General features: G+C 44.9%; 1 protein-coding gene across 1 annotated transcript in view; it reads right to left on the reverse strand.

Moving 5' to 3' along the window:
• Positions 1-27,825, reverse strand: part of si:ch211-186j3.6 (neural-cadherin) — a 640,545-nt gene that overhangs the window by 211,177 nt on the left and 401,543 nt on the right. The window contains exon 26 of the mRNA XM_054732672.2: positions 25,892-26,169. Coding sequence (XP_054588647.2) covers positions 25,892-26,169 — 278 coding nt within the window. The remainder of the gene's footprint in view (positions 1-25,891; positions 26,170-27,825) is intronic.

Below are 27,825 nucleotides of genomic sequence, written 5' to 3' on the forward strand. Positions count from 1 at the left end.
CGCCTGCCTGCTGTGATTCCTGATCCACAGCTGGATCAAACAGCTGTGGTGCCGATCCTGGAGCCTTTTATTTTCAAACGTAGTAGACGTGGGCTGTGTTTCTATCAGTTAAACTGTCCTTGAAGTTGTTAATGATCTGATTGGTTTATTTAGGTGCAGTCTTAATAGCAGGCTGCAAGGTGTCCATAAATGATGACTACACACGTTTCATTGTTGTGGTAAATAGAGGAAGACCAGGGACTTCAAACACGACCATCCTTTGAGTCTGCTGATCTCACTCACCCAGATCAGAGGCATCTCCAGACGTTTTAGCTTTTTCTCATCTTAGTTAACAGGATCACTCAAATCAAAGCAGCAGGTTCAAATGTGTGGGTGAAATAGGAAATGAGTAAATGGGTCTGTTTTTATGTGAAAAACCAACAAAGAACTCACAAATCCCAGGATTTTATGAGTTGTGATCAGGGTAGCGGCATGGTTGGTGGTCCCTCATGGGCTTTGCATACGGATGGCGGATTCAGGACGGTTGTTTGGTGTTTACAGCCGAACTTTGTGGCGGTGTTGTGTGCCTTGCCTTGGTGGTGGAATGTTTACCAGCTCGCTCTGCATCTGTTCTGACTTGGCGACCGTGCAGAAAGCTCTACTGGAGACGGGCTATAAGTCTAGACCCAATCTGTTGATTACCTTTAGATTGCTGCTACATGAACAGAGCGCTCGGAGGTGTGGTTGGTTTTGTTTGTGTGCCTGCTCATGTGGGGGTGGAGGGAAACACTGTGGTACCCTGGGGGAAGCTGAGCTGGGGTTGGAGGTGGCGCGTGGACCACCCATTTCTGAATGTAAAAAAAACTTGAAGACAGTGAATGACAGAGGAAATATTAACATAAAAATGACATCACTTCGTTCAGTAGATGTCTTTAACTTTGTACTGCCCGAGGGTTAGAAGACTGAGAACTAGCCAGGCTTTCCTCAGTCGGCTGTCTTTAATAAACTGTCCTGTCCTGCTGAGCTGTGGTGGCCTCATGGAGGGGGCCATCGTCTAGCACACTGCTGCTAACCACTAAAACATTCTCCCTCTCCTGATAATAACGTTTTACTCTCTTTGACATTGAATGTGCTACTACTAGTTTACCTGTTTAATTACAGATCCACTAGAATAAATACAATAAAGTTTCTCTCTCACCAAATAGAATATTTACTAAGACATCACAATATAACTGTGGAGACATTACTTGTCCGTGTGTGTGTGTGTGTGTGTGTGTGTGTGTGTGAGTGTGTGAGTGTGTGTGTGTGTGTGTGTGTGTGTGTGTGTGTGTGTGTGTGTGTGTGTGCTCTGTCATCTCCATCCCCAGTGAGTCGTGGAGGATGGCTGCTTATACTGAGCCAGGATCCTCTGGAGGTTTCTTCCTGTTAAAAGGGAGATTTCCCCTCCACTGTCGCTGCATGCTTGCTTAGTATGAGGATTGCTGTAAAGACTCTGACACTAGTCAGTGACTCGATGCAACCTGCTGGGTTCCTTATATAGGAAACTTTTTACTGGTTGGCTCAATGAACTGACCTGAATTGGAATGCTTACTAACCCTAAAGGTTGGTTTATGCTTGACGCGTCAGCGAGGTCCGCACGGCTCCGCGCGGAAAAGTTGCGTCATTTTGCGTCATTTTAACAACCACGCCCCTCCACCGCGTCTCCGCACGGCTCAAGATTTCCGCAACGCGCACCTCGGAAAATTTCTAACCACGCGGACGGACGGACGCGGAAAAACATGGCGGACCGGCACGGCAGAGGTTCGTAAATACAGACATTTGTATGATTCAGCTCTCAGAGATCACCGTGAGCAACATGTTGTTAATAATTCTTGGAGAGAAATAGCTCGCACTGTCGGAAAAGACGAGGATGCTGTTAAAAATGCTGAAATGCCATGTTGTAAACAGTGATTTCTACTTCTACTATGGTGTAGTGTTGGATGCATGCCGTAGAGCTCCATGCTGCCCCCTACAGTTTGGGAGAATATTGGCTCACCGCAGAAATGAGCCGCACAAACCATAAACGCTGCGAGTTGTGAAGCGCGTTCCATCCGCGAGCCGCATCACCGCGCGGAAAGTGAATGCGTCAAGCATAAACCAAGCTTAACCCCAACACACTATCAGGAAACCAATCAATGATCTTAAGTTTGTCAGTTTAAAAGAAAACATCAAACCACAGCTCACTGCCCACCAATACCCTCCAGGTGGACAGAATCACATCACAGTCCCGAACCCTTGAAGACTCACTACAATCCAATGTATCCGCTGAATTCTTTCCATGAGCATCTTCTTGTGCCTAGTCCAACTGATTTGGAGTTTGAGTAATGAGCTACCAAAGGCTTTAGAAGATGAAGCTCTCTAACCCCCCCACTGTCCTAATGGGTGTGACCCCGCGAGGAAAGTTGACTATTGAGCAGGATGGATGGTTTATCCCTTGGGTCCATGTGGCAGGGGTGAGGTGGTGCTCAGTGGGAGGGTTAGAGAATCTTCTAATATCCTAAAGTGGCTTAGCTGCACATTTCTGCACATTTCCCAGAGCTTCTGTTCATGTTATTTTTATGTTTATTCATTTTTGGAACAACCCAAAAGATTAGATTATAGAAGGGAAAAAACAAGGTCAAATGAATGCATGAATGTTGATTAAATGAGTGGAAACATTACACTGATTCTGTTTTTTTTCCTCTTGTTTGTAGACAGACACAAACAACTGCACCTATATGATTGTGTTTAATTAACCATGAACAAATAATCAATGGTCCTCTAATATGTGTATATGTCTAGGTAATGCATTTGATGTCTCTATTAATCATTTTCCTTAGCTGTATTTCTTAATATGTCATGCAAACATGATACTGTGAATGCTAAAGACTAACGAACTAGAGTAGTGCGCACAATTTCACAGTGATCAGGGTTAACGAAAGAGGTCTGCATATTCTGACAAATCTAGTGGAAGTAATGTGTGTGTGTAGATTGTGTGTGTGCATGCACAAAATCCTAAATCTACAATAAAGTGTGTTTCCATCTGACTCAGGCACACTTGTGCTCGGTGGTATTTTGGTGTCATTGGGTAGTAATGACTTAGCTTTAGCCTCGGAGGGCTGAAGAACCCTGCAAACACCGAAGAAAGGAAATGAGAATTTGAACATGTTTTTCTATAAGTCTGAATAACTACCTTAAATGCAGCTTTGCTTGCTTTTAGCAACCCCTAGTGTCTGTTATTATTTATCTGTGGTCAAAGCAAAAGTGACACTCGCTGTGCGTTTGCCTTTTCACCACCTTAATTCCAAAGCTCTCCCGAGCCATCATTAGGGTCTACAGGAGCGGTTCATCGTTCAATTAAACAAATCAGCTGTGTTCAAAACATGCAGGAAACAAGCTGGAAGCCGACTGCAGAGCCAGGTATGTCAGCTCCAACAGACCGGACCGGCACTCTGAAGTTGCAAATGCAGTTTTCTGGCCACAGATCTTGGGTTACTTGTTTAGGGGTCTTTTATTCAGACTACTGTCAGCAGTAACCCACGCCTCACAACTTCTTCATTCATCACATCACAGTTCAGCAGCTTTCCTTAGAACCAAAGCCACCGACCAGAACAGGGGCGGATGTAGGACTGAAGAAGATCCGGGGCTTAACACACACACGCACGTGCGCACACACGTGACACGCACTAGTCAACATCATATATGTCTTGTACCACATAATTTTTAATCTGAAGCTACATATTAAGCATATTCAGGGCAGAGTATTGTTCCTGTTAGTGTTTAGTGTGAGATGATAGTAAATATTCCCTTTCTTTCTCCAACAACGTTACCTGATAGTAAGCTAGCTTTAGGCAAACCAGCAGCACAACAAATATTTTCTAATAAGACTCACAAACCTGAGTCAACACCAGTCTCATCAAAGCTGGGGTTCTGTCGTTGTACTTTTGGTCTAAAAAAACGTCCTTATGTCCATCTTCACTCTTTGTGTTTCAGGCAGAGAGTGCAGAAGAAGCCGGCTGCTGAACGGCTTCTTCTTCAGTGGTGGAGGCTCAGGCAGGCTGTATACAAACTACTGCCAGCTGCGCCCTCTCTGTTGGATTTTGGTACTGCATGTTACTTCCGCGATTTAGATCCGGGGCTTTTCATGAAACATCCGGGGCTTCAGCCCAAGTAGCCGGGCCTAACGCCGCCCCTGGACCAGAACCAGAAACAACCCTTTCCACCCACTGAACTGTCCATCAAACTTAAACTAACACATAACATTACTCTCATACCTCTTAAAACGGTTAGAATAAAAATAACCTTAATCATCATCATCATCATCATCATTATTAATCTCACAACACACCAAGTTGTGAGATTTGTTTTGCTTTCCTGCACTTAGACTGTTTAGAGCTTTTAAAGTTATACACCTGTTACTGATAGCATCTACATTCAGGTGTTTCAGTGTTCCTTTTGACTGAACGGTTGTGATGCTTTTCAGCATTTAGGTGTAGATTCTCAGTCTTTCTGGACATGATCATCTTAAGAGATTTAACTGAAAACATCTGGACTTTTCGGGTTATTACCTCTCATCCAAGAGACATTTTCAGCTCTAAACCCTGGGTTGTGAGCGTGAGACGTTGAAGTTGTGGTCCAAACAAACTCACCGATTGTGCTGCAAGTCTTCTTTTCTTTCTCTTTAAAACATAAAAACATCTTTGTCTAAATTAAAACAGGCCATATGTTATCGTCCCTTTATTCCCAGATCGTGCCGCCTGTAGCGCTCATTATAGATTCATAGAAAATGTACGGCCAGTCTGTGTGATCGGTATCTGTGAGCGTCCGCTCTCAGTATTGGTCCCAGTTCTGCTTGGTGACCTAAAATTTTTATTCTGACTGCAAGTGAAAATATTTAGTAACATAAAAGAATGACAGGAGCCATTTTAGACTACTTTATGACAGCACAGCTGTAAACCTCGGCTGAAAGACGCCTGCTTCTGTAAGCACGAATGCAAACGTGTTAGCTAACCTGTGTGAAACACACACACATGTGAGAGAGTGAGTGCATGCCCTACATTTTCTTTCTTTGGAGGATTTCTGATAAATGTGTTCAACGGCAACACCTCTTTCATTTTTAAAACGTGTCTGGGAGGAGTGTCGGTGATCCGCACGCACACACTCACGGAGCAGCGGAGCTCGTCCATGTTTCTAATGCAGGGCTAACACATTATAGGCTCTCTGCAAACCCGTTGGAAGAGCTTCCCAAATTGTGACAGTCTGAACACATTTAATAAGCCCGATTCCTGCTGTCTTCCCGTCCGTGCGCTGTCGATGAAATGATTTCCATGTTTCACGGCTGCAGAGGGGAAAGTGGGTAATTCAAAATGATTTATTCAGGATTGCCAGACAGGAGGTGCAGGTATTTGGTGAAGCTTTGTTTTCAGTCAGAGTCGGTTTCCGCTCCTGCAAAAGGCTGCTCACGGGTTCAGCTCATCTCTCAGCACACCGATTCTGTGCCACCCCTCTGTCCATTTTCAACTGCTTATCCAGAGTCGGGTCGTGGAAGCGGCAGCGTATGCCGACATGCCCAGACTTCCCTCTCCACAGCTGCTTGGGCCATCTCTTCTTCTTCTTCTTTGTCAAAAGTGATAGACCAACCTTAAACTGAGAACCGACTACAGTTAGGCTTGGAAGGAAACATCATCAGGAAATAAATAATCCTACCATCCCTGGATGACTGAGCCTTCACCGGCACACCTCCTCCTGCTCTGCTGGACATGAGGGGATACTTGGATGGTAGAACTTCCACAACTCAACAATCAATCAATGAAGAAAGAAAAGAATCTGCAGCCCTACAGAAATGAGGGTTAGACCAAAGCAGTTCCCACAAAGGAGCTGCAACACAACATTTCAAGAAGAGCATTTCTGTTCAGAAAGGCTGAAGTGTGTGTGCAGCAAAGGGAGCAGGGCTACATTCTCAAAATCCTCATGCCCGTGTGCTGTCATTAGCTCCTGGCTACAAGCTCTCTATCCAGAATGAAGGGCTGCAATCAGACATCAGCTCCAGGCTGCACAAGCAACGTCAAACATCATGTCTGAGCATAGGCGTCATTTTAACCGGGGACGCCGGGGACATGTCCCCGGCAAAATTTGTGATTGGCAGCTGTGTCCCCCCCCACTTTAAAAAAAGCCTGCTGATGAGGATTTTTGTTTTACCAGCTCAGATCTTATCCAGGGGTCGGCAACCTGTTCCCATCAAAGAGCCATTATTACCCGTTTCCCACAGTAAAGAAAACACTGGGAGCCACAGCGGCCGCAGCGTTGTGGGCGGGGCCTACCCTCAGACAGCAGAGAGCTGCTCACAACCAGGTGAAAGCAGCCGGTACCGGTCGCTCGCATGGGCGTCGCACCCGTGGGGGATTCAACACCCACACTTTTCCAGCTGTTTTGCTCACCTCCACACCAGTCTGGTTTCTTTACGTCGCACTCACTCTGTTTGCCTCATCTCCTTCTTCACCTCCGCTTCTGACAGCCGATGTCGGGCTTCCAGGAGAGCAGGAGAGGGAGGGACGGAGGAGCTCGACTGAATTCATAATTTTACATGTTGACATTAGCTGTACAAAGTCTGAGTTTGATAAAGTGAAGAACAACAATTTGCAGAGGTTTATAACAGGCGCGGCGCCACGTTTTCATTTTTGGGTGGGCCACGGTAATTCTGGACGGACCTTAATAAGCAGTGACTTAGTGAAGCAGGCAGGTCGCGCTAGAAAATTTAGTTTAAAAAGACGTCATAAATGTGTTCCCCCGTCATTTTTATTTCTAAAATATGAAGTAAAAACTCCCAATTTAATTTTCATTCATTTGTCATTAATATTTAGTCTACACCCGCGCGTTAAGTGGACCATCTTCCAGTAAAAGCAAAGCATCCAGTCCACCTCTCCAAATGCGTAAAATGTGCATCAGCCACTAGCTAGGTGCGCCGCGCGCACCGTCAGCTACGTCAGCCCAGACAAGAGCAGAGCGACTAGAGAAAGAATAGAGGATAATTGTGTCTGGATGTTGATGGAGATTACATTTTACAGCAGCCTGATCATCATTTAAATACGTAAACCATCACCTGTCTTCTAGTCCACGCTATCAGCATTATTTTAATTGGTGTGTGTGTGTGTGTGTGTGTGTGTGTGTGTGTGTGTGTTTTCCACTTCAAACACTGGTCTAACCAACCAGACCAGCGTGTCCAGTAACATATTAATGTTACAATTAAACAGTTTCACTTCATGTAGGAACATTTCACCTGCCGTGGCCCGACCGCTTCTGCTCCACATGAACTTTGTGCGTGATCAAATGTCTCTACAGGAGCTTTCTGAGCTGAAGAGCTATTCTGCCTCAGACTGGATGCGTAATGCGTCTCCATAATAGAGACGGGAACAAGCGTTGTTCAGCCAAAGTTTCATAATTTCATAAAAAGAACATTTTTCCAAGTGACACATCCCTCAGAGAGACTGGCTTTCCAGACCGCTTCAGTGGGAGGAAATCAATGCATGCGCCGTGGTTCTGCACTGCGCTGCGAACCCCTCAGATCTTCAGCCCACTGTCCACCGTGGGCGCTCGAGCCGCGCTGAACACAGTGTCCAGTATAAAGCTCTGATGTTCTGATGGGAATCAAGTTACCTCTGCGATGTGCGTAACGATTAAAATGTCAGCTCATCCATGTGCATCAGTGTGAGTCGGGGTAATTCTTTCAAAACATTCAACATCCTTGAGTTTATCCGTCAATATGTGGCAAGGTGGAGAAACGAGGACCCGGGCAGGATTCGATCCCCAGACTCCCGCGTGAGAGTCGTACGCTCTTACCAGTCAGCCAAAGGGACATCCCCTTGGCCAAGTAGCCAGGGCGCATGATCTATCGGGACACTGTGACAGGACCCTCACACTGCCACACCTGATTATGAAACTTTGGCTGAATAGCGCTTGTTCCTGTCTCCAATGTGGCGACACATCCAGGAACCTGTCTGAGGAGAAGCCCAGAATCTGACATCCTCCAGCTCAGGAAGCGCCGATACGATTATGCACAAGCGTGACGCGTCAACCCGGTCTCACAGTAAGACCGGATTGGACCTGTTTAGGTTTACGCAGACAATCTTTACATTTAGAATTGGCATACAGATGTAAAATTAATGCAGTAAAATATAAAGCTTTTTATTTAAATATCCATTCATTATTTTACAAGCACAGAGAGCCGCATCAGATGGATGGAAGAGCCGCATGCGGCTCCAGAGCCGCCGACCCCTGTGCTAGCCTACTTTATTGTCCCCAGCAATTTTTAAACCCCACTCAAGTGTATGGTTATTGTCCCCAGCCGTTCTGAAAACAAACTGACGCCCTTGTGTCTGAGAACAATTTTTAGATCTTTTACAAGTTTTTCTTTACCTTAACTTTCCAACAACAGGTTTACTCTGCTTTGTTCATGGCTTCCAAACACAATGCAAGTTTGTGTGTGTGCGTGCGTGTGTGTGTGTGTGTGTGTGTGTGTGTGTGTGTGTGTGTAAGGAATGATTCAGGGATTTTGTCTGACATAATCCAGTGAGTTATCCCGCTTAGGTCCAACACTGAGCCACATTACATGCTAACCCTGCCAGACGGACTCAAATCCTGCCCTTTTCTCTCGCCGCTTCTAATTAAATGAAGCTGAAGGAGAAAATTACAGTCTTCCAGTCACAGAGGGAAAGCTTTGTGGACCCACGTGATGGAGGGGTTTGTGCGTTTGCATTTCAGCATGTTTCAGGGGACTAAGTGTGTGTCTGGACATGTGCGTGCACACGTGCGTGCATCTGTGTGCGTTTGAACATGTGTCTGTCTGTCTGTGTGTGTTTCTATCTGTCTGTCTTCTTGTGTGTGTGTCTGCGTATGTTAGTGTGCGCACATACGTGTGTACGTCTGTGCATGTGTATCTGTCTCTGTGCTTGTGCACGTGCGTGCTTCTGTCTGTCCTTACAAAATTATGTTTATGGGTGGACAAAATTTAAAAAATTATGATTTATTTGAAAAAAAAAATTTCAAAAATTTGTAACTTCGAGTCACATTTCTGGTTTTTAAACCAACAGCAAAGTTCAAGCAGGCAGAAATATAATATAAAGGTACTAATTAAACCTTAGTCTCTAACGTGTCAAATCATAAAGATTTAATCATCATTTCTTCATATTTCTGTAAAAAAGGTTTTCAGGAGAAACATGCATTAGAAAAGTGTTGATGTTATAAATGTATTAAAATAGCCTCATCGCTCATACTTCTAATAATGAAGTCTGAAACTTGGGGTTGTGATGACTGAGCTGATTTCAGATGAGCTATCCACATTTCACCATCAGGGAACGCCAAATCACCGTTCTTATCATCACACCGACAGACATCACCAATATATGCAAATTCAGCATAAAAAAACTAATAAAGCTAATTTCAGTACCTTTTATTTTAATTTTCAACAACAGATCACGTCTGTGAGGTAGCTTGAACAATCAAGTCATAAATAACATAAATTCTTCACGTTTGGACTTTATTGCAAATATAAAAAGTCTAATATAAAAGCAGATAGCACTTCAACTTAAAATACCTGGCAGGGGTCTATTTTGCCTCGGCCCCCAAAATGCTTAGATACGGCCCTGGGCATGGGACGGAGTTTTGAAGACGATCTGAATTGAATCAACTATATAAATACTACATGCTGATAAATGATTCTTTATACAGGTACAAACGTGTAGTGGGATAAATCTACCTACATTTTATTTATTTATGAACTTTGTTTTGTTTTCTTGGTTTTCATTTTCCTGCCTCCCTGTCCTGTCTGTCTCTGACCTTCCTGTCCTGTCTGTCTCTGAACTTCCTGTCCTGTCTGTCTCTGATCTTCCTGTCCTGTCTGTCTCTGAACTTCCTGTCCTTTCTGTCTCTGAACTTCCTGTCCTGTCTGTCTCTGATCTTCCTGTCCTGTCTGTCTCTGAACTTCCTGTCCTGTCTGTCTCTGATCTTCCTGTCCTTTCTGTCTCTGAACTTCCTGTCCTGTCTGTCTCTGATCTTCCTGTCCTGTCTGTCTCTGATCTTCCTGTCCTGTCTGTCTCTGATCTTCCTGTCCTGTCTGTCTCTGAACTTCCTGTCCTGTCTGTCTCTGACCTTCCTGTCCTGTCTGTCTCTGACCTTCCTGTCCTGTCTGTCTCTGATCTTCCTGTCCTGTCTGTCTCTGAACTTCCTGTCCTGTCTGTCTCTGGTCTTCCTGTCCTGTCTGTCTCTGAACTTCCTGTCCTGTCTGTCTCTGATCTTCCTGTCCTGTCTGTCTCTGATCTTCCTGTCCTGTCTGTCTCTGACCTTCCTGTCCTGTCTGTCTCTGAACTTCCTGTCCTGTCTGTCTCTGATCTTCCTGTCCTGTCTGTCTCTGAACTTCCTGTCCTGTCTGTCTCTGAACTTCCTGTCCTGTCTGTCTCTGATCTTCCTGTCCTTTCTGTCTCTGAACTTCCTGTCCTGTCTGTCTCTGATCTTCCTGTCCTGTCTGTCTCTGATCTTCCTGTCCTGTCTGTCTCTGACCTTCCTGTCCTGTCTGTCTCTGAACTTCCTGTCCTGTCTGTCTCTGGTCTTCCTGTCCTGTCTGTCTCTGAACTTCCTGTCCTGTCTGTCTCTGATCTTCCTGTCCTGTCTGTCTCTGATCTTCCTGTCCTGTCTGTCTCTGACCTTCCTGTCCTGTCTGTCTCTGATCTTCCTGTCCTGTCTGTCTCTGATCTTCCTGTCCTGTCTGTCTCTGAACTTCCTGTCCTGTCTGTCTCTGATCTTCCTGTCCTGTCTGTCTCTGAACTTCCTGTCCTGTCTGTCTCTGATCTTCCTGTCCTGTCTGTCTCTGAACTTCCTGTCCTGTCTGTCTCTGATCTTCCTGTCCTGTCTGTCTCTGATCTTCCTGTCCTGTCTGTCTCTGATCTTCCTGTCCTGTCTGTCTCTGAACTTCCTGTCCTGTCTGTCTCTGGTCTTCCTGTCCTGTCTGTCTCTGACCTTCCTGTCCTGTCTGTCTCTGATCTTCCTGTCCTGTCTGTCTCTGATCTTCCTGTCCTGTCTGTCTCTGAACTTCCTGTCCTGTCTGTCTCTGATCTTCCTGTCCTGTCTGTCTCTGATCTTCCTGTCCTGTCTGTCTCTGAACTTCTTGTCCTGTCTGTCTCTAATCTTCCTATCCTGTCTGTCTCTGATCTTCCTGTCCTGTCTGTCTCTAATCTTCCTGTCCTGTCTGTCTCTAATCTTCCTGTCCTGTCTGTCTCTGGTCTTCCTGTCCTGTCTGTCTCTGGTCTTCCTGTCCTGTCTGTCTCTGGTCTTCTTGTCCTGTCTGTCTCTGGTCTTCCTGTCCTGTCTGTCTCTGGTCTTCTTGTCCTGTCTGTCTCTGAACTTCCTGTCCTGTCTGTCTCTGATCTTCCTGTCCTGTCTGTCTCTGGTCTTCCTGTCCAGAAAAAATCCTGCCTGCTTCCTTCTTTTTCACCTCACAAGTAACTTTTTAACCAGCAGATCTAATTGATCTATTGACCACCAAAAAAGCGGAGTGTGTGCCGTGCTGCCCGGCTGCGCCAGTGACGAGCGCTGCAGCACACTTCATGCTCAAACACAGACAGAACTTACCAGAGAGAAAATGAACGGACACGAATGACTGTGTGTTAATTACATATTTTTGGTGACGCCACTTATAAACAGAAAATGTTTCTGTGGTCGTGTGCAGAACGCAGCTGGAGTTCATGAATAATCAGCGGTCTGCCTGCCGCTCTGCCCAGAAGAATCCCTGCTACACTGAGTCCATATAAATAATATAATAAAGGTAGAAACTGGATCAGTTTTGTGCTCCTTCTGGGTGTGTAAGTTAAGGGCATCAGGGGAGCCTGACAACCTTTAGGGAGAACCAAGTTGCTCTCCTGTAATTTGAACCCAGTATCCGAGTCCAGACCGGGGCTTGGATCGGGAAGTAAAGCCCGAGTACCGACCAGTCTGAAACCACGTGATCGGGGCGATTTCCGATCGTGTGATCGGATCAGGACATCCCTAAACTTCATGAAGTTAAAATCATTAACCCAGTCATACCTTTGCCAGTTTTAGGTTGTAATAATCTGTGTTATAGTAAAAAAAAATCCACCTTTTTACATGCAGAAGTGTTAAAAAGTCTCTGATGCCACATTGCATCACTTTCTGGTTCTTCGTAAAAACAAAAACATTTTTTTTTTCATTTTAATCAGCAAACAAAAAAGGAATTTAATAAGGAATTGATTTATTGGAGTTTAACTACATGGATTTGCTGCAGGTGTTTCAGGATAACACACACTGTTCCTCACCTCTAAAGTGATCCCTGTTATTACTTCTATCAGACTTAATGCGACTCACACTAGGGTGCACCCACACAAATGACACATTAAATTGGCTCAATCTGCAGAGGTGTGCTATTACTTTCTTCTGGCTTTACGAGTTACTATTATGATGTCATTTGCAAAAACCTATGTGAAAAACATGCTGTAGGAAAACAAAAAGGAATCCACAAGATCTGAATCTCGGACACTTAAAAACGTTAAACAGAAGCACGGTGCGTCATTTTATGTGAGGAGAGCACAACAAACTTTAGAAAAAGGCTAAAATAATTCCTACATTGTTTGCAACAAAAGTATTCCTCCGTGCACCTTTACCTGAAGGATGCTTCTTTGTGAATAGGAAATAGAAAGGGGTATTCTGACACGATATGATGTAATATTCCTTTCAAATTTTACCTTGAATGTGCAGCAAATTCATAATTACAACACTTTAAAATGAATGACTGTTCTATCTAACACTTGTGTCATTTCTATCTTGGCTGTTTTATCAACCAGTCCCATTTTATCAGTCAATCATTCATGCAATTGTCCCTTATGGTCATGACCTTTGGGTAATGCCCGCTAGAGCACGATCGCACATGCAAGAGGCTGAAATGAGTGTCCTTCGTGGGGTTGCTGGGCTCAGACATAGAGTGAGTCCAGTTAGCGTGGGGTGCTGCTGCTGTTGTATTGCTGGCTGTAACGCACAGCTCGGCTGTGTGACTGCACTAACCTGTCCTGTGGGACCCTCACCATGTGACCCTCATGTCCATGCTGTCTCTGGAGGAGCAGATAGGAGACAAGGTCTCCTGTAACCTAAAATGAACCAAAGCTTCCTCCCAGTTTCTCCTTAAGCTGAATTTAACATCAGTTTATCATCATGACACAAAAGAATAAAGTGGAACAAGAACTTCTATCTTCTATTTCTCTCTCCTTTTAACTTCTCTGTGTCCCTGAATAAAAGAGACAGGTTACGCTGCAGCCGCCATCACTGACCCCGCCCCCTCCCCAAGACCGGATCTCCCGACATCACAGCCCTCGGTCTGACTGAGCGCTTCCAGGAGAAACAACAATGAAATTATGAAAATAATAACACGTGTTTGGAGGAGCGTCCTCCGATCCTCTCTGTTGTGTGAGCAGACAATCTGCCGCTCTCTCTCTCAGTCGCTGATCGAGCGAGCGGGAGCACGCCCCATGACAACCCGCTCAATTAACATAATTTACGGCCCAAATCCAACAGAACCGGTCGGGCTGATTCGGTTCGGGTTCGGTCTCAGGTTATGACTCCAGCGCTCAGCCCTGCAGCACCACATGAAGACAGACCAAAGTTTCCTACCCGGTAAATGTGGAGAACACCGCTCTGACAGATGTGGATGCTGCGCTGGTGCCGCCGTTAAAATAACACAACTACATTCCACTATAACTGGTCATGGTCCTCTTCTATGATGCAAAACCGTTTACGCCCGCTTCTCATGCATTGATAATTGATTAGTTTCCTCAGCTCTATCCTAAACTTCCCGGTCGGGGGTGGGGGGTGCGCGCGGGGTTTGTGGGCCACAAAGAGAGGGCTCGCGGGCCACGTCCGGCCCGCGGGCCGCCATTTGTGTACCACTGTAATAGAGTATACTGTAAATTCTAGCTTTCATTCTGTGCTCTCTGCTTGTTTTCCTCATGTTGATTACTTGCTCTCATCTTCCAAGATGGCACTGGGAGGAATGTTAGTCATGTGACTGACAAAGACCGATTGGATTATTTTAGAATCGAGGCTGCTTCCTGTCGTTGAAGGTTGCAGAGACTTGCATTATGGAATCACTATGACTCTGACATAAACCACACATGGATGTTCACATGGCTGTCCATTAAACGCTCAGGATGCTCACATGATATTGTTTTGATATGACTTATTATGATTACGCAGGCGCCATCTATTTGAGCCCTATATTTTATTCAGCTCCGCCTACCTTGTCATTTCGGTTGCAACAGCTGATAACCCTAACCCACTGTCATGACCTCTGCGTTCCTGAGCTCCGTTTACCGACCACACCATGGACAGCTCCTCGCTCCGGCCCCCGCTGAGATCTGGAGGATCAGCACCATGGAGAGAGGCAGGCTGAGACGCACCCTTCCCGTCGGCCCGCTGACACCAGCTGCGGATAATCAGCACTCATCGAGAAGCCTTACAAAGGAGGAAGAGACGGAACAGGAAGAGGTCGAGCGAGATCGAGCACAATCGGGCACACGGATCGGGCACAAGAGGGAGACGAGCAGCAGAGGAACGACACAGAGAGTCCAGAGACGAGCGACAAACGGGGAAAACCTGAGACGGCATTCTGACACAACCAGAGGGAAACGGAGAGAACTAGAGACTTGCATTTTTATACAGACACGGAGATCTTTTCCTGGAGGAGAACCACCGGCTTCCAGAAAGAGAGAGAGAAAAGCGTAAGACGTCTGTCACAGTTGGAGTAACACAGGACCAGAAGGAGGAAACTTACCCCGGACAGGGTATCGTACGTGTGTGGGGCCTTGCCCAGATCTTGAGACTTATATTTAGTATAATAGATTTAATCAGACCTCTGGCATTTTTATTTTCATCTACCTGATTTATACCTGCCAGGGACACTTTTAGGTAATTAACTCTGTTTGAACTTTTATTTGTCCTCGTGTTTGCTCCCACCACGCTTGTGTTGATTCCCTTGTTGGAGAAGAAAATATCATTTCTATAGCGCCCCTCAAGAAAAAAATCACGAGGTGCTTCACAAAAACAAAACAATAAAAAAAAATGTAAAAATATAAAAAAAACATTTAGAAAATGTTTAAAAATATATTTAAAATGAGCAAACATAAGCTATTGCGATTTAAAAGAAAAAATGTAAAGAAAGAGAGAAAGAGAATAGGAAAGAGGGAAATCAGTGGATCCTGAGGAAGGTGGAATAGGTGGGGAGAGCAGAATAAAGAGAGAGAGGTGAAGAAGGTCATACAAAAGCCAGCTTGAACAAGTGAGTCTTCAGCTGCTTTTTAAAGGAGACCACTGAGTCCACTGATCTCAGGCTCAGGGGGAGAGAGGTCCAAAGTCTGGGGGCCACAGCAGCAAATGATCTGTCACCTTTGACCTTTAGCCTGGTGCTGCACAACCAGTAGGCTTTGATCACTGGACCTCAGGGGCCTGCTGGGGGTGTAGGGACTAAGAAGATCACCAATGTAAGATGGTGCTTGTCCATGTAAGGCCCTATAGACCAGAACCAGGATCTTGAAATGAACCCTGAAGTTGACTGGCAGCCAGTGAAGCTGGAGGAGAAGCGGGGTGATGTGGGTGTGTTTGGAGGACTTGGTCAGAAGCCGAGCACAGGCGTTCTGAACCACCTGTAGACGGTTCAGGGAGGTTCTGCTCAGACACGTGAAAAGAGAGTTACAGCAGTCTAAGCGTGAGGAGATGAAGGTGTGGAGAACTGCCTCAAGTTCAGAGCGAGACAGAACGGGACTCAGCTTAGCAACGTTCCTGAGATGGAAGAAGGAAGATCGAACAAGAGAACTGACATGAGAATCCAGGGTGAGAGCTGGGTCAATGGTCACACCAAGATTCCTGACAGAAGGTTTGGTGTGAGAAGCAAGCTGACCAAGAGAGTCTCTGACTTTGGGAACCAGCTTGTCTGGAGCACAGATGAGGATCTCAGTCTGATCTTCATTCAGCTGAAGAAAGCTCCCAGATCCCAGATCCCAGGCCGGGAGGGGTGTAACACCCATGTACAGCAGCATATGCTTTCTGTAACGAAAGCAGACAGGTGTTTGACATCAACTAACCTGTTTAACTAAGGACTGTTTTGTGTGAACCTCCACAACTCCTGATGAAGGTCTCTGACCGAAAGCTCGACTGATAAAGCTCTCACATCGCAGATTGAAGTGTGTGGATTCGTATCTTGTTCATTCCACTTTTGATCAGCACCTTAGCCAGATGAGCGGTGACTCCTTCTGCTCTAAATGATATATTTTAATAAAAATATAAAAACATAGTTCTTTAGGACTCTGAGGCCTAACATTCAAATGATTATGGACTTTTATGAGCGTACAGGAACCCTCTTCTCTAGTCACCTAAACGACAGCATCAGACAGCTACTGTGTTATTAGCTGCTACTGCTAACCACCAAGCTTTTAGCTTTTCTCTGATAAGTGTAACTTGGTGAACGTTATGATGAACTAAACATTCGATTCTGACATTTGTACTGGTTAAGTAATAGAGTCAGACTCTTCTACTCCGACGTTTTTCTCTGAAAAACAACAGACGCAAATGTTTCCCATTTTACTTCTGAACCAAAGCAAGTTCTGAAGATTGACTGTTTATTTCATCATAAGATGTAAAGATTGCATAGTGCTTAAGTCAAGACTGATAAAGACTCGTTCCACGTACTGGTGTTGTATTTAATTGGTTGCAAAGAGCCCTTCACTTTCACCATTAAAGAGTCGAGCCTGAGGACGCGCAGCTTGTTGGGCTGAAGAACACAGAGTTAAAAGCGGGTCACTAAGTCTCCTCCCACAGGAAGCAGCAAAGAGATTACTACATAACTAATGTTTGGAGTTAAAAGTATGTCTTGAGAGGCTCTCATCTCACTTCTATGTTCTTCAAGTTTACTGAGTCGTTCATGCTAAAAAGGGCTTTTCTGTTGACTCGGTTGATTCAACACAAAAAGACATTACTTGACAGCTAACTTGTCAGATCTTCACATAAGCAGAAAAATGTGAAAGGTTTGTTCCTAGTTTTAACACCAGACAAGACCGAAACATGGTTTGTGTTTGTCTGCACAATCCCTGCCTGCCCGCAGATGCCTGACACATCTCCATGGGATCCAAGCTAAAACAAACCTATGACTGGTCAGTGTGTGGTGTTCACTCAACACGACTGAGTACAAACAGGAGAACATAGCAGGGGACCAGAGGCGGATTTAGCAATTTGGGGGCCCAAGGCAAACAGACATGGGGCCCCTTACAGTAAATTTTCGACAGTCTTACCTTTAACTGGATTTGCGAAACTCTCCCCTCTTCTGACATGAGTTGATTTCGCTTTTTATTAGTCCTCCTCTTTTTCCTGTTTTTCTCTCCCTTTGAGTGCCTTCAATATTTCCCCTGCCTTAGTTTTTTTTTCTATTTTCCATTTTGGTCCATGTTTTCCTCTGTAGGGGACTATGCTACAGTTGGTGGAGTTACTTTTATTTAGCTGTGTTGCTCAATCCACAGATCTTATGAAGTCCTACCTGGTAGTGGCTAATCAGTCTTTTTAATGATATAAGATTTATTACTGAGAAGCATTGTTACAGCAAAGAAATAATTACTCCAATACAAATGTGCTAAATTGAATAAAACCAAAGCAGTTTAACAGGCTCCAGTTATGATGTATCTGTGTAAGCTTTCCAAAGGAAAACTGGTTCGTATTTGACTCTAACTAAAACAAATGACTCGGGAAAATGTTGAACATTAAGGCCTGATTTGAAAGACTAAGTGTACTCTGTGTATAACTGGCTCCTTACCTGTTTTTGCATGGCTGCTGTCCACATTTCCAACAATATTCATTCAAATGTGAAATGTCTTCAAATGAAGATGTATGCTAGCTGTAATCATTAGCAGCTGTTACAGCATTCATGAAATCTCTTTTGCATAAATAAAATTAAATACAGCTTCATTTAAATTCAACCTCATCAACTATCACAACACAGCATTTTGAAACACCATACTTAATGAGCAAAATAGGTGTAAAAAAAGCTCAGTGGTTATTGGATTATGCAAATATATCAAGTCAAGGAAAATAGAAAGTCCTCACTTTCAGTTTTACAAGTTTACACATCAGCACACCAAAAGCCATCTGTTCCCTAACTTTACTCTTGAGTCCTTGGACAAAAACGGCCACTCCTAAAAGTGGCTATAAAAATGTTTACAATAATATTTATTTAGCTTTTTCTTCCATAGATCTGTTAAACAGCTTCAGCCCTCCTGCACCCTATCAAAACATCAACCATTTTAATGACATCATCCCTTGAAATGCCAGTGTGATTACTGCATGTCATTGCTGAAATCCATGAAAACAAACCAAAACAACTTTTTTTTTCCTGTGGCATGATTTTGCCATGGTTATGTCATGAAATATGGTAAAATGGTAAATGGCCTGCATTTAATATAGCGCCTTCTAGAGTCCTGGAACCCCCCAAGGCACTTTACAACACAATCAGGCATTCACCCATTCACACACTGGTGGTGATGAACTACCTTGTAGGCACAGCTGCCCTGGGGCGCACTGACAGAGGCGAGTCTGTCGTACATAAGCGCCACCGGTCCCTCCAACAACCACTGCAGGCAAGGCGGGTTAAGTGTCTTGCCCAAGGACACAATGGCAGCAACAGACTGAGCGGGGCTTGAACCTGCAACCTTAAGATCACGGAGTGAGCACTTAACTCCTGTGCCACCGTCGCCCCAAATATCTAAAAAAATAAAAATGACTGCAATAACAGTTTTTGCGTAGAAACAGATTTAAAAATCACTACCCTCGTGAGTCATTATGGACAAAATGTCCACTTCTGAAAATGTCTAAAATCTATACAGATTTTTTTTTTTTTACTCTTTGGGGTAAAATCTTGTGATCAACTCCAGTTCTGATCAAAACAACAAAATACTGTATATGTATCCCTTTATATGCCAGACTGATTATGTAATGTTATTTTTTAATGAAAAAAGCTGATAAAAGAGGAAATATTTTAAATAAAACCTATTTTAGGTGGCTGAATATAGCGTCAAATCACGACAAGAGTCGTCTCAGGGCACTTCAAGTAGTAAAACATTCCAGTAGAGGTCAGTTCATTAAGCCAATCAGAAAAAAAGTTTCCTATATAAGGAACCCAGCAGGTCGCATCGAGTCACTGACTGGTGTCAGAGTCTTTACAGCAATCCTCATACTAAGCAAGCATGCAGCGACAGTGGAGAGGAAAACTCCCTTTTAACAGGAAGAAACCTTCAGAGAATCCATCCTCCACGACTCACTGGGGATGGATAAGACAGAACACACACACACACACACACACACACACACACACACGCAAGCACGCACACACGCACGCACGCACACACACACACACACACACCAAGTAGTGTGTCTATGGTTACATTGTGATTTCTTAGTAAATATTCTATTTGGTGAGAGATAAACTTTATTGTATTTATCCTAGTGGATCTATAATTAAACGGGTAAACTATATATATGCTATAACTATAAGCTCTGTCTTCTCGATCCCTATTGAGTCGTGGAGGATGGCTGCTTATTCTGAGCCAGGATCCTCTGGAGGTTTCTTCCTGTTAAAAGGGAGTTTTCCTCTCCACTGTCGCTAAATACTTACTTAGTATGAGGATTTGCTGGGTTCCTTATATAGGAAACATTTTTTGTGATTGGCTTAATGAACTGACCTGGACTGGAATGTTTATTATGTGAAGTGCCTTGAGATGACTCTTGTCGTGATTTGGCGTTATATAAATAAATTTGAATTGAATTGAATTGAATTGTGATCCCCTATAGTTGGTACACACTCTCAGGTCACCCTTCTTAAGGATGGGGACCACCACCCCGGTCTGCCACTCCTCAGGAACTGCCCCCGATGACCACGCAATGTTGCAGAGACGTGTCAACCACGGCAGCCCTACAACATCCATAGCCTTGAGATACCCAGGATGAATCTCATCCGCCACCGGGTCTCCGCCGCTGTGTAGTTGTTTGACTACCTCAGCAACTTCTGTCCCAGAGATTGGACAGTCCATCCCCGGGTCTCCCGGCTCTGGTTCCTCCTCGGAATGCGCAAAGGTGGGGTTGAGGAGCTCCTCAAAGTATTCCTTCCACCGTCCGACTACAGCCCCAGTTGACGTCAGCAGCTCCCCATCCCCACTGTAAACAGTGTGAGCGAGTTGCTGCCTTCCTCTCCTGAGGCGCCGGACAGTTTGCCAGAACCTCTTTGGAGCCAATCGATAGTCTTTCTCCATGGCCTCACCAAACTCCTCCCATGCCCGAGATTTTGCCTCTGCAACTGCCACTGCTGCACCCCGCTTGGCTATCCGGTACCTGTCTGTTGCCTCCAGAGACCCACAGACCAGCCACGCCCTGTAGGCCTCCTTCTTCAGCCTGATGGCTCCCCGAACCTCTAGTGTCCACCAGCGGGTACGGGGGTTGCCACCACGACTGGCACCGGCCACCTTGCGACCACAGCTAGCAACAGCAGCCTCAACAATCACAGAGTGGAACAAGGCCCATTCTGAGTCAATGTCCCCCACTGCTCTCAGGACATAGTCAAAGCTCTGCCGGAGGTGGCAGTTGAAGACCGTCTTGACAGGTTCTTCTGCCAGGCATTCCCAGCAGACCCTCACTATGTGTTTGGGTCTGCCAGGTCTAAGCGGCATCTTCCCTTGCCATCTGATCCAACTCACCACCAGGTGGTGATCAGTTGACAGCTCCGCTCCCCTCTTCACTCGGGTGTCCAAAACATACGGCCGCAGGTCAGACTACAACGTCTGTCATAGACCTGCGACCTAGGCTGCCCTGGTACCAAGTGTACCGATGGGCATCCTTATGTGTTCGTTATGGCCAAACTGCCACTTGCACAGAAGTCCAATAACGAAACACCACTCGAGTTCAGATCAGTTCCTCCCAATCACACCCCTCCATGTCAAGCTGTCATTGCCCACGTGAGCATTGAAGTCCCCCAGCAGGACATTGGAGTCCCCTGATGGAGTACTATCTAGCACTCGTCCCAGGGACTCAAAAAAGGGTGGGTACTCTGAACTGATATTTGGCCCATAAACACAAACAACAGTCAGGACCCATTCCCCGACCTGAAGGCGCAAGGAAGCTACCCTCTCGTCCCCCGGGGTAAACCCCAACACACAGGTAGAGAGTTTTGGGGCTAACAAAAAGCCAACCCCAGCCCTCCGCCTCTCACTCGGAGCAACTCCAGCAAAGGAGAGTGTCCAACCCCTCTCAAGGACTTAGGTTCCAGAGCCAGTGCTATGTGTCGAGGTGAGTCCGACTATATCTAGCCAGTACCGCTCAACCTCTGCCACAAGCTCCTGCTCCTTCCCCCGCCAGCGAGGTGACGTTCCATGTCCCAAAAACCAGTTTCCTTGTCCAGGGATTGGCCCGCCAAGGCTCCCGCCTTGGTCTTCCACCCGATCCACACTGCACCAGACCCTTCATGTTCCTCCTGCTGGTGATGGGTCCACAGTTGGATGAGCCCATGTATCTGGTTCGGGCACTGGACAGCCACTAATCACTCGCTCACAGGCCCCAACCCCAGGCCTGGCTCCAGGGTGGGACCCCGGTAACCCTCCAGGGCGGGTACTCCAACTCTTTGTTTTTACGTCCATGAACCATTCTTTGTCTCACCCTTCACCTAAGACCCATTTGTCATGGGAGACCCTACCAGAGGCACAAAGTGCCCCAGACAACATAGCTCGTAGGATCATCAGGGCACTCAAACTCCTCCACCACGATGAGGTGACGGTTCAAGGAGGAGCGTTCTGGTTCTGGTTGGAGTTAGTTTTCTTTGGAAATGTTCAAGAGTGCAGCCTCTTCTGAGCTGTCATTCCATCTGGTTACCACGGTAATGCATATATGATCAGGGAGCAGAGGAGGTTCTGGGAGGTTCTCATAGTTGTAATGTAGAATATGGACTGGAATTGGATTTGTGCGCTTTATCTGTCGCTCCACAACGGGTCCCAAATCACAGCATAATTCCAGACGGATCTCCTGTCAGCGCGCTCATGGAAACGCGTTTACTCCGGAGAACATGCTCTGACTAATCATTAATAATAATATAGAAATGTTCTTTCATCTAGCGCATCTCAAGCAAAATTAAGAGACGTTTCACAAGGAAAAGAATATGATGCAATAAAATAACATAAAAATTATTAATTAATTAAAAACAATTAAAGTGACAATATGTAGTTTTTACCATTAATCTCTGGAAATATCCATCAAAATGTTGTGTTAAATGAATTCAAAGATACACAGTTGTTGAAAAATATCGGCAGATTTATAACATATAACCATGGAGCAGGTCTAAGTCTCTGGGCGACGCCGTATTGGATGCCATGTTTCCTTCTAGAAGGAAGTATGTGAGGACATAATATGTTTACTGATTTGTAACAACTGGTTACAAAACTTTCACCATTAATAAAAGTTGTTGCTTTACACATTTACCTCTTCACTCGTTGCCAGTGATGAAAGGGAATCTGATGATCTTGTTATTTTGCAGGTGGTTGCACTCCCAGGGATTTTTGACCCTAATTGCCATCCGTTGGTAAGGTCTCATTTGAACACAAAAATACTGCTTACTTGCAATATTTTAGGTATGTACTGTCCGCTATCGCCAAAGAAAATGCACGCTGTCACTTAAAGGGACTTCACGGAGTTTTGAATTTTCATGCTCACGATTGCCCCCTCAGGCCAAAAGCGTAACGGCAGCTTCAATAGGAGGCTCGTGCACGAGGTGCGCATGCTGTACGTGCACACTCCTTAACGAAAATAACAGCTGAGACAGTCCTGTGTGTGTGTGTGTGTGTGTGTGTGTGTGTGTGTGTGTGTGTGTGTGTGTGTGTGTGTGTGTGTGTGTGTGTGTGTGTGTGTGTGTGTGTGTGTGTGTGTGGCCCGGAGGACAGAGGACAGGAGAACTTGCAGCTAATTAATTGAATAATGTGGTTCTGTACCTTTCTCTTCAGCACAGCCGACAAAGGTTTATGATGGGTCAGTCCTCCTGCATGCTCAGATCATTCCCTTCCCTTGCTTGAAAAATTGTTCCAAAATGAAAGTTGAACCCACATCTATTTTATCTGTGAATTCAGTGCCGTTCGGCGAGTCTCAAATAAAAATTTGGGCGTCTTACTGTAAAAAAAATATACCATTAATGTTAAAAAGAAACTCTAAATGAACTATGTTCACATCCAGAATCAAACCCAGGTCTTCTGCATGAGAGTCAGACATCTTACTAGGTGAGCTAAAGCGCCAGTGACGTCCTTTGTATCTGTAACATTTATATCCTTGATGACACCTGAAACAACTTCAAACCAAAGAACGGTTCGGAGCAAAATGGCTATTTTGTTGCTAACTTGCAGGAAATATCTAGAAGAAAGTTCTACAGAAAGTAGCTAAGGGTCCTCAGAAATGTAGCTAGCTTTGTCACTAGGCGTTAGGAACAGCGACAAAGTGACACTGCCTCTCTCTCTGCTGCTAAAGCTACGGATAGCAAATGCTACGGGCGATGCCTGAGCGTGAACGTGCATGAAGCAGCCTGCTCGACCCGAGCATCTCTCTTTTTCTGTGATTTTACAGAAAAACAGGCAATCACAGTAAAAATGCCAGGGCTCATTCTACAGGACCAGGGCATTGCAGGAGAACGTATGAAGAAGACATTTATTATTTCTATACATGTTTTGGCTGTCAAACTTCCATAATGCCCCTTTAACCCTTTGATGCATGAATTATGAAATCTTCAACCATGATTTTTTTTTACAATTTTTTGATTCATCTTTAGGTGTGAATGAAACAAATTTCAACAAATATTTTTAGTAAAATTTTAAAATTGCGTGCAATCTGAACATGAAATATGTTGGCTTGGCTTACCGAAATCCAAATGGAGGGGCTCAAATGCAATAAAGTCTTCAACAGCTGTGCTTAAAAGCAAAAATAAATAAATAAAAATTTTGAGTACCTGTCAACTGTAGTGACCATTATGCATCAAAGGGTTAAAGGACATCAATAAAAAGGGAAGAGTAAAAAGTGTGATTACAAAAACACAACAACCATTCTACAATGTCAGATTCCCGTCGGGTGTTTTAGCAACAATTACGTGACTCAGCTGTTTCTCCACTGAAATAATAATTTATTGGGTAAAATCATTTGTGGACGAGGAACATGTGTGGATGACTGAGCGCTTCTGTGTTGCGGTTACCCCGCTCTACCACTAGATGCTGCTCCTACACACGCTCTGAAGTTTTCTTATATTTAGGAATATTTTCACGCACAGGTACAAAATGATGAATACCACACAATGTGTTAATCAGTTCCTACACAGGAAATACACACAGATCTGTGCGTACGTATGGTTGATAGACGAGGGTCCAGGTTTCCAGTGGCTTGTCAACTCACTCATGCCCTGCACATCGGTGAACCACCTCCCTATTTCACCGTAGGAATGGTGAACTTTTTATCACGGGGCCTTGTTGAGTCCTCTCCAAATGTAACGTTTATGGTTGAGGCCAAAAAGTTCAATTTTGGATTCATCACTCCGAAAGATTTGGTTCCAGTTGAAGCTTGTCTCTGAGCTGTTCGGCACACTCTAAGCCAGATGCTTTGCAAATGAATGGCTTTCTTTTGGTAACTGGGCCTTGTAGTCCATTTTCTTCACATGCGTCCTTATTGTTCTTCTCAAAACCGCCACACCACTTTCTTTAAGGGAGTCCTGACTATCAGCAGTAGTTATTTGAGTTTTTGTTTCTTTTTGCATCACAATCTATTTTTCTGCAAGTTGCAATGAAAAGAGCACTGAGCCTCCTGAATCTTGGATATCGTTTAAATCCCTTTCTTGTTTTATAGAGTTCAATCATCTTTTACTATAGATCTTGTGACGTTTTTATTTTTCCCCATGATTCAGAAACTGGAAACGTCATTACAGCTCTGGATGGAAGATGCAAGGGTTTGTCAGGAGCCCCAAACCTCACACACGATTTATAATCACACACTGACGGCATCGAAGCAGATCCCAGATGACGATAGTTACCTTTAGTAGCAATTGAAACCCATTTATGTCAGATTGTGTGCATGCTTCAGGCCAAAATCACTGGCGTGTGTAGACTTTTGACAATGATGCCAGAAGTTCTTTAACATTAGAAGTTTTTTTCTTCTGTTTGCCATAGAAACAATGAATGCTTGATGCTAAAATAAACCAGATCATCTGCAAAAAGGAGAGATGTTTATGTTTATTTAGCAGACGCTTTTATCCAAAGCGACTTACACTTTATAGGGCATGTTGGAATCTGTGGGGAAAACCGGAGTACCCAGAGGAAACCCACGCATGCATGGGTAGAACACGCAACTCCACGCAGAAAGGCCGCAGCCGAGCCGAGTTTCGAACCTGCAACCTTCGTGCTGTGAGGCAACAGTGCTAACCACTGAGCCACCATGCAGCACCCTCCTCTTTAAAATGACACGTGAACATTGCAAATCAGTATCAGAGACGGGATCAACCCAGGCCGAGGCGAACTCACACTGGAAATGATCTTAAACCAGTAGAGAGGATGTGAACGTGGTTCTTTACTTAGGCCAGATGGACTTCAACATCCAAGCCTCTGGCAGCAGCTTTCGTTGGTGAATTCAACAATAAAGGGAATAAAACCGTTTTGTCAAGCAAGCCAAAGGATTTTTCTACATGGTCATTTACAAGTTATCAAAACGTTCACTTTGAAACCGGCTCCTTAGAAATGAAGCAATGACAAACATAGCGTACCACGGCTATGCTGGTAACGAGCTTCGAAGTAAAAGTCGAACTCACCTGTAGCCATGCTGAGTGTCCACACAAATGCCACCATTGAAGCAGGGGTTTCTGGGATATGTGGTGCAGGACTGATGGGACTGCTCTCTACCTGGGCATGAGCACACGGCAGTGGACTCCACCGTCACAGATACTAGACTCATAGTCCCACAGTCCACCACTGTGGGTGTGTCCCGCACATTCAAAGTACTGCTGCAGCCTCCTGCACTGCTGCACTCTGAACTGGTGCACTCATCCACACGGACTTGAAACACGCTGACTTGCAGGAAAGACTGAAGCTGAAAAGACAAGTATAAGAAGAAAGTTGTTATTAGCTTCAGAACCAACAATCCAATAAAACATATTTCAGTCGAATTCTCTGCAGCTTAAAGCAATTTCTTGAGTCACAGCAGCCAGATTTTCCCTGTTGGATGCTGATATGCTCTCTAGGTGTTCACTACAGGCAGAATAACTTTCCTGTCTCCTACAACAGGATGCATTTTCTATCGCACTGATGCTGAATACTAGCAGGGTGATATTACAGAGACAGCAATCCCTCACCAACGGCCCACACACAAACACCGCCAACTGTTTTGGATCGATGTACAGAGACAAAACAGAAGCACGGCAGCCTGTTAATGAACTGGGTCTCTGCAGTCGTGGATCAGGGATGAACTTTTTCCTTCACTTCTATTTGTTTATCCTCTCAAATGCATTGAAATGAAAAGAAAAATAGTTATGACCCATTTAGAGCAAAGTCTGATGGTTAAAGGTTTAAAAAGATTTTGCTGTTAATCAGTTGAAGAAATAATTAAACAAAGTGAATGACTAATGCATCGCCACCCCACTACAGCCCCGCAATGGGACTGGGATCCCGCTGGACCCAACACAAACCCTGAGAGAGCAGGAACGTTGGAGGTTGCAGCAGGCAGAGAGAAAAAAAAGCATAATAAATGATTAATGACCCACACGTGTGTAGCGCCTTTCAGAGTCGGAGGACTCCAAAGCACTTTACACTACAGTGTACCATTCATCCATTCACACACACATTCACACACTGGTGGTGATGAGCTATGATATAGCCACAGCTGCCCTGGGGCGCACTGACAGAGGCGAGGCTGCCGAGCACAGGCGCCACCGGTCCCTCCGACCACCACCAGCAGACAAGGTGGGTTGTGTGTCTTGCCCAAGGACACAACAGCAGAATTCTCTGTCTGGAGCCGGGATCGAACCTGCAACCTTCCGATTACTGGACAACCCGCTCAACCTGTTGAGCTACCGATATGAAATGAAAAGAAAAAAAGGGAACTGGACCCATGGAAAGAACAGGTGCATCATGGTCTGTCAGACTAAATGAACAGTGTGCATGAATACAGAGGGGGAGGTGGCTCATTGACAGCAGCGCTTTCTGCACAACGGTTGCTCAGTCTCTCTCTAGGCTGACGACGACGCCTGCCCGGAGCCGTCGGTAATATTATTTTGGAACGTGACTGATTAGTTAACTTTAAGTGATTAAAGATCCTGAATTTGAGCCAGGGGAACCTGAGCCACACAGGGACCAACAGGTTTTTCTTTGTCACCCTCCATTAAAAAGAAAGGAAAACTCAAGCTCGTCGGAGTGTTTGTGATGATGTCGGTCGGGTCAGGTGCTGGCTGTAAGTCCGTTCGGTCATTTTGGTTCATGTTGAATAATTGGGTCCGTTGAGAACTAGTACCAAACCTTATTTCTGTTGGAGAGGCGGGAGAGAAAACACATATAGCTGGGGTGGTCAGTAATGGTCAGACCTTAGCAGCAGGGCTCTACACCCCACCCCAGTATGATAGTTGTTATTTGTTAGCTATCATAGGTTTGTATCAACTCATCTCTGGTATGAATGACCTACTGATTTGAAATTTTTATCTAGAGTGAAATATGAGACGACATACAATCGTTGGTGCTGACGATCCCAGAATGC

This window comes from Nothobranchius furzeri, chromosome 9, assembly GCF_043380555.1.
Source record: "Nothobranchius furzeri strain GRZ-AD chromosome 9, NfurGRZ-RIMD1, whole genome shotgun sequence".
Classification (NCBI taxonomy): domain Eukaryota; kingdom Metazoa; phylum Chordata; class Actinopteri; order Cyprinodontiformes; family Nothobranchiidae; genus Nothobranchius; species Nothobranchius furzeri.